At 39.7% G+C, this 7,984-nt stretch overlaps 1 protein-coding gene across 1 annotated transcript; it reads right to left on the bottom strand.

Annotated features, from left to right (window-relative positions):
- Positions 1-5,123: 5,123 nt before the first annotated feature.
- LOC110728690 lies at positions 5,124-6,973 on the bottom strand. The gene is made up of 3 exons (XM_021908332.1): positions 6,389-6,973; positions 5,431-6,142; positions 5,124-5,320 (listed from the first exon to the last, which is right to left on the bottom strand). The coding sequence occupies exons 1-3, from the start codon at positions 6,971-6,973 to the stop codon at positions 5,124-5,126; spliced, it is 1,494 nt and encodes a 497-aa protein (XP_021764024.1).
- Between the last annotated feature and the right edge of the window lie 1,011 nt (positions 6,974-7,984).

Raw genomic sequence — 7,984 nt, 5'->3', positions numbered from 1 at the left:
TGTCTAGGAAAGAAAATTACTTAATATTCATTAAACCATTAAATATTAATATAAAATCGAGAGTTAAATGAAATAAAATAATATACTTTTATGACTCTATCAAACTCCTCCAAGCTTATTATTTTGCTTGTCCTCAAGCAAAGACATGAAATTACAGAGAAGTCAGACTCTTGATATAACAGTATGCAACCTGACATGTTACAATTACTCCACTCTTGCTCAATTACAACTTCAAGCCTAGTATATTGACACATCAAAACCAGCTAAGCATTCTGTAATAATCACTCTACTTTGCTTAATAACAGCGTCAAGTCAAGTATATATGCAGGGGGAAAATCATTTTTATGATTACCAAATCAATTACCAACTCTTAAAACAATTGCAGCCTACCTTCCATCAACAATGTAGTGGAGTAAATCAAGATCCTTAGGACTTGAATCAAGGATAAAACATGGCCAAGGTAAAGTGAGGTTTTAGAGAACATTTTGAAATGTGGTAAGAATGATTAAGATTAGCAGAGAAAAATATACAAAACCACAACCGCCATATAAGAACTCATATCACAGGCCCTTCAAACTTCATGATTTTTTTTTTTTTTTTTTTTTTTGTGTGTGTGTGTTTGACGACTCTTAATGTCAAGTACCTGTCAAGTAACCCATGTAGCGAGCTTTCAACCAGTGACTCCCGTTCCAGTTGGACCAAGGCACTAGGTTTTAAGATACCCCTACGGATTTACTAACTCGAGTTACTCAATCACGATACATAAACATCATACGTACTTATATGTTTTTTTTTCGTTTTTTTTTTTTAACGAACCCATACATTTTGGTACGTAGAGCCTTTAACATGAAACTATTAGAAAATATAAACTTCACCACCAATTTACATCATTACCACAATGATAATCCAATTCACCCTTCCATATGCTCTACAAATCTTATAGGTAAGTATTTCATGTTTCAGACATTTCGCAAGAAAAGTAGGTCTATAAAGCTCAAATTGGGTTTAACAATGAATTATCTCATGGGTAAGCTTTTTGGCTTATGTGGTGTAAAACTTTGATGCCTAACTCATTCTTTCTTTTTACTCCACCACAAGCTAACTTCCACCAGGCTAGCTATTGTTTACAGAATCAATTTTTTTTTTTTTTTTTTTTTTTTTTTTGCATACATACAAGTCTATCAGCCAAAGTTAAGCATTGTAGAGTGAATGTACTGTTCATATGCAAAGCACTGTCCAAATTTCATTGTCAGACTCAATACCATACCATACCCAGAGACATACCAAGAGATCGCAAGAGATCGAATATAATGCATTCCCCCCCAAGCTTAATTCACACATTGCCCTCAATGTGTGACTGTAAAAAAAATAAGGGGATAAAAATAGAAAAAGACAAGGAAACGAGCTCACCGGATGAGTTGAATATTGTAGGGTATTGACTGTGTAGCCAGCCTGATGGCATCCCCCCAAGCTTGGACTTGCTCACGAAATCTAGCTGTAAACACATTGGAGATGCTCAACTGCCCATTCAATCTTACGATGTCAGATAATCTGGCAGCAAATGTATGTGCTCCCTTATATGTGTCCGGGTGAAGTTGTTGGATGACTGACTGTATAAGCAGGTGTTCTTTCAGCTCAGCTTTAACTCCACCATTGTGTCCAGTCAATCCCACTGTCCTGCAACAACTAATACCAAATAAAAACAGAATTAGTAAAAAAAAAATTCCGAGAAAACAAAGTAAGAAAAAAAATAAAAATAAAAATTTCAGAAAAAAATTCCTAAATTTGGGTTGCCTCCCAAGAGCGCTTCATTTATCGTTGTTAGCTCGACGCCTTTCCAGCATACTAGTCTCCATAATTTGGAGCTTCTAGCTCCATCACTTCAATGTTCTGGACCTGATAACCCTCATAGTACGACTTGAGTCGATGACCGTTCACCTTGAATTCCTTCCCTGTGCCCTCACTACGAATCTCCACCGCACCATGGTCATATACCTTGGTAACAACAAACGGTCCTACCCATGGAGAATGGAGTTTGCCAGGAAAGAGTTTAAGTTGAGAATGATACAGGAGAACTTTCTGCCCAACTGTAAATGTCTTTCGTGTGATACGCTGATCATGGAATGCCTTAGTCTTCTTCTTGTACATTCTCACATTCTCGAAAGCATCATTCCGAATTTCCTCTAGTTCTTGCAATTGAAGTTTCCTGTGCTCACCCGCTGCATCCATTTCCATATTACATTGTTTCACGGCCTAAAAGGCTTTGTGTTCCAATTCTACCGGCAGGTGGCAAGGTTTACCAAACACGAGCCTGTAAGGAGACATCCCAATTGGAGTTTTATATGCCGTTTTGTACGCCCATAGAGCATCATTCAGGCGAAGGCTCCAATCTGTCCTGTTTGGATTCACCGTTTTTTCCAAAATGGATTTAATTTCCCGGTTGGAAAATTCAGCTTGTCCATTTGTTTGCGGATGGTATGCTGTGGAGACTCTATGGAACACATTGTACTTCTTTAAAAGAGCTCCTATTGTCTTATTGCAAAAGTGTGTCTCCTTGTCATTGATGATGGCTCTTGGGAATCCGTATCTAGCATAAATATTTGATTTCAAAAACTCTGCAACAACTTTAGAATCATCAGTACGGGTGGCTATAGCTTCCACCCAATTCGAGACATAATCGACGACAAGCAAAATATATTGAAAACTGAAAGAAGAGGGGAAGGGACCCGTAAAATCCATACCCCAAACGTCGAAGTTTTCACATATTAAGATAGGAGTTTGGGGCATTTCATTCCTAGGACCTAGTGTACCTGTTCTTTAACAACTATCACATGCCTTACAGATTTTGTATGCGTCTTTAAAAATGGATGGCCAGTAGAATCCACTCTCTAAAACCTTGCGTGCAGTTCTCTTTGGTCCAAAATGTCCCCCACATGCATAAGAATGGCAGAAAGTTAGTATAAAAAGAATTTCAGAATCAGCTATGCACCTTCTGATTAGTTGATCAGCACAGTATTTCCAGAGGTATGGGTCATCCCATATGTAGTATTTTGCTATACTTCGCATCCAGTCCTTTTGTGCTTTGGTGTAGCTTGCTGGGAACTTCCCAAATACTAGAAAATTTACCAAATTAGCATACCACGGAGTTCTCGAGTTCAAGGAATGAAGTTGTTCATCGGGGAACTCTTCATTGATTGGGGCTTTACCTTCATCAGCTTCAATAACTAACCTGCTCAAATGATCAGCAACACTATTGTTAGAACCTTTTTTATCTTTTATTTCGACATTAAATTGTTGAAGCAATAATATCCAACGTATTAGCCTAGGTTTGGATACATCTTTTGACCATAAATATTTCAGCGCTACATGATCAGTAAACACAATAATTTTAGTACCCAATAAATAAGACCTGAATTTATCTAAAGCAAAAACTACAGCTAAAAGTTCTTTCTCAGTTGTAGTATAATTAGCTTAAGCCGCATCCAAAGTCCTCGAGGCATAGTAGATGGCATGGGGAACTTTTCCAACTCGCTGGCCTAGCACTGCCTATACAGCATAATTAGAAGCGTTGCACATTAGCTTGAATGGGAGCTCCCAGTTAGGAGGTTGTAGAACAGGGGCAGTGACCAACTTGTCTTTTAGCTTGTCAAATGCCTGCTTACAGGCCTCATCAAAGTGGAACTCCACATCCTTTTGGAGTAGTCTGCATAGTGGTTGCGCAATCTTTGAGAATCCTTCAGTAAACCCGCGATAGAACCCTGCATGGCCAAGAAAAGATCGAACTTCCTGCACAGAGGCGGGGTAAGGCAGAGGAGAAATAAGATCTATTTTAGCTTTATCGACTTTTATTCCTTAAGAAGACACAATATGGCCTAAAACTATACCTTGTTGAACCATGAAATGACATTTTTCAAAATTAAGCACAAGGTTAGTTTCAAGACAACGTTTAAGAACCAAAGTGAGGTGTTCTAAACAACTATAAAAGAATCTCCATGTACAGTGAAATCATCCATGAAAACTTCTATGAAATCTTCAAGGTAATCAGAAAAGATGCTTACCATACATTTCTAAAAAGTCGCTGGAGCATTGCACAGTCCAAATGGCATACGACGATACGCAAATGTGCCGTACGAGCATGTGAACATCGTTTTTTCTTGATCCTCTGGAGTTATAGGGACCTGCACATAACCTGAATATCCGTCAAGAAAACTGTAATAAGCATGACCAGTAAGACGCTCTACCATTTGATCAATAAAGGGTAGGGGAAAATGATCTTTTCAAGTCATAGAATTAAGTTTTCTGTAGTCTACACAAACTCTCCACCCATTTTGAACTCGGGTGGGAACCATTTCTCCCTTATCGTTTTTTACCACTGTGACTCCTGACTTTTTTGGGACCACTTGCAAGGGGCTGACCCAAGGGCTATATGATATAGGGTATATCTCCCCTACTTCAAGAAGCTTCATTACTTCTTTCTTCACCACTTCCATCATAGGTGGATTAAGTCGCCTTTGCACTTGTCTCACAGGTTTAGCTCCCTCTTCTAATAAGATTCTATGCTGACACATAGAGGGGCTAATTCCTTTTATATCAGCTACTGTCCACCCTAGAGCTGTTTTATGCTCCTTCAGAACTTGCACCAGCTTTTGCTCTTGAGTCGGAGATAGATAACTCACGATTATGACTGGTAAAGTGTCATTTTCTCCCACAAATGCATACTTGAGATGGTTTGGCAATGGCTTTAGTTCCACTTCAGGGGCCTGTACAATAGAAGGTAGAAGTCTGTTAGATGTGACAGGTAACTGCATAAACCGTTTGTCATACCTTAATTGCTTATCGGGAAGTATTTCCAAAGAGGAAAAGCTTCCTTAACTTCCCCCTTAAGCTCAAAATGTTCCTGCAAGTCAACATACTTTTCTTTTTCCATAGGAGCAGTTAAAACAACATCTAACCCGTCATGACCAGAGAGAAAAGATACTTTCTCAGTTAGTGCATCAATGACATCTATACTAGAAACAGATTCACAATCAGAGGGATATCTCATGGCATTAAATAAATTAAACCGGATAACCTCCCCATCGAATTCCATGGTCAACATCCCACTGTGAACATCAATTTTAGTTCTAGATGTTTTCAGAAAAAGGTCTTCCTAATAAGATAGGTGCTGCACTAGGGGATTCATCATTTGGCATATCTAAAACATAAAAGTCAGCAGGAAATACCAGTTCATTCACTTGCACTAAAACATCCTCTACTCCTATAGGGTATGTATTAGAACGGTCAGCAAGCTGAATAATCACTTGAGTGTCTTTCAAAGGTCCTAAGTTCAGAGCTTTATAAATATATAAAGGCATAAATAGAAGCTCCTAAATCTAGCATGCATTTATCGTATCTCGTGTTACCTATTTTACAGGGTATAGTAAAAAATACCTAGATCCTTGCACTTTGGAGGAACTTTCCTCTGTAAAACAACAGACACATTCTCACTTACACTGACCTTTTCATCTCCACTCAATCTCCTCTTGTTAGTGCACAACTCCTTCAAGAACTTTGCATACCGCGGTACTTGTCTTATAGCTTCCACTAAAGGTATGTTTACCTCAACCTTACGAAAAATGTCCAGGGTCTCTTTCTCCATTTCATGCTCTTTCTTCTTATTCTTAGATGATAACCTGCTAGGAAATGGAACAGAAGAAGAAAAACTGATTAGTATTAGGAGAACAACATCACTTACCTTAGTGGGTTGCTTATCTTGCTCTGGAACAATAGTCTCCTGTGCCTCTTGGTGTTCTGCCAGCCCTTTAGTCTTTTTCGCTGGAACCTCTAATTGCTTGCCACTCCTAAGGGAGATTGCACTCGCGTTCTCCTTTGGATTTTTCTCTGGTTGACTCGGAAGCTTGTTAGAATTCTGAGCTTGGAGCTTTCCCACTGTGTTAGCTAACTGAGAAACTTGGTTCTCCAAGTTCTTTAGACCACTTCTTGTCTCTTGCTGAAAATGCAAAGCCTTGTTAGCCATTGCCTTCACAATATCTTCCAGAGACATGCTACCAGATTGTGGCTCGGAAACTTGCTGATTTTGAGGTCGCGGCTGATATTGTGGTTGCTGATGAAAACCACGTGGAGGATTAGAAGCTTGTTGTTGCTGAAAAGCTAGTGATCTGAGGTTAGAGTTGCCTGCCTACTGCTGAGCTTTCCCATATCTCAAGTTTGGATGATCTCTCCACCCCGGATTAAAAGTCTGAGAGAATGGATCATAATGTCTTTGCTGCCCCTGACCACCACCAATAGAATTCACTTGTTCTTCTTGCATAGTAGGACACATATTAGTTAGGTGTCCCACCATTGAACAGAGGCCACATGCTTTTTCTTGCCCTTTTTAGATCATTACTCGCTCCACTAAGGAAGTGAGTTTAGCTACTTGTTGCTCGAGGTTAGAACTCATTACTTCATTAACCTGACGTACAGAAGTGGATTTGATATTTCGACCTCCTTGATACTGAGAGTTTGCAGCCATGTTTGCAATCAGTTTCTTTGCCTCTGCGGGTGTTTTGTCAACCAGTTCTCCACCACTTGCTGCATCAACTAAATTCTTGTCTGTCTCCCTGAGTCCTTCGTAAAAGTACTGTACTAATAATTGCTCACTGATCTGATGGTTTGGACAACTATCACATAATTTCTTGAAACGCTCCCAGTACTCATGAAGTGTCTCTGCATCATCCTGTCGAATTCCACATATTTCTTTCCTGATATTGGCTATCAAAGATGCTGGAAAATGTCTTTCTGCGAATACTTTTAGCATTTGATCCCATGTTGTGATGGTTCCAGCAGGTACTTCAAATAACCACTCCTTAGCAGCACTAGACAAGGCAAAAGGAAATGCCTTTAACTTGAGTTGGTCGAGGGTGACACTAGCCGGTTTCATCCCGGCACATGCTATGTGAAATTCCTTCAAAAATCTGCTAGCCTCATTCATGTGAACTGAGCCCAAGGAGTTAGTATTACGGAAACCTGAAATGTGGGAAGAGCTCTAATTAAACCCGGCTTGATCTCAATTTGTGCCTCATCGTCTACTATGCACAATAAATTTGGATCAAACGTTGGAGCTGCAAGCTGCTTTAGTGTTTGATCACCCATCTCAAAAATATATTCACCCTCCTCGTCCGAAGATGAACTTTCATTGTGAGGTAATGGAATATGACGAGCTTGCTCCAGTATATGAGCACGAGTCCTTTTTGCTACAGGAAGAGTAGAAAAAGGATGAATTATAAGTCCCTGGTTCCTTGCTGCAAATTCCCTTAATCTTTGATTATTCAAGCTTCTGTCACACATACACAAACTAGGAACTAGATGACAAGTTAGTAGGAAAAGTTAGTAAAAACACAGGTAATAATGTAATAAAAGGCCAATTCCCCGGCAACAGCGCCAAAATTTGGTACGACTGTCGCATGTCTACCAAAAATAAACCTAACTCTGACCTCATAAAAATGTAGTAGGGTAAGCTAGGATCGATCCCATAGAGAATTAGATTATCAAATTATTACTTGTGTGTGTTAGAAACCCCTGATTTGAAGAATGACTATTACGAGCTTATATATAAAACTACAGATGTTTCGGGGTTTTCTAAGGTGTCCTGCGGGAGAGTTATAGCACCGGGAATGCACGCCTGACTTCTGTACCTGCAAAACCACGAAACTCCGATTGGGTGGAGTATCGCCTCCGAAGATCAAGTTAGTATGATTCCGGATGAGTTTACGTGCGGAAAGTAAACGGGTATTTCTCTCGAATTTCGGGAGATTCCGCAATTAATATTGCTCGGGTTAGGTGTCCGTATTTATGAATCCCAATAAATGAGGATAATTCCTCTTTTTATAGCGGATGAGAATCTGCTTCCCATTGGGGGTACAATGCCACGTGGCATCCATTGGTTGGATGCCCCTGGTGTAATAAGGGGTGACACGTGTCAGGCCCTCATTGGGCCACGTGT

Source organism: Chenopodium quinoa, unplaced genomic scaffold (genome assembly GCF_001683475.1).
Source record: "Chenopodium quinoa cultivar QQ74 unplaced genomic scaffold, ASM168347v1, whole genome shotgun sequence".
NCBI classification, from domain to species: domain Eukaryota; kingdom Viridiplantae; phylum Streptophyta; class Magnoliopsida; order Caryophyllales; family Amaranthaceae; genus Chenopodium; species Chenopodium quinoa.
Note: the sequence above shows the minus strand (reverse complement) of the source record. Positions and strands in the feature narration are given on the sequence as shown.

Coding starts and splice junctions, on each gene's coding strand:
- LOC110728690 (XM_021908332.1), bottom strand. CDS start 6,973: ATGAATGAGGCTAGCAGATTTTTGAAGGAATTTCACATAGCATGTGCC. Junction 6,143..6,388: donor TCACTTCCTTAGTGGAGCGA/GTAATGATCTAA, acceptor CTAGCTTTTCAG/CAACAACAAGCTTCTAATCC. Junction 5,321..5,430: donor TCCAAAGTGCAAGGATCTAG/GTATTTTTTACT, acceptor CTCTGAACTTAG/GACCTTTGAAAGACACTCAA.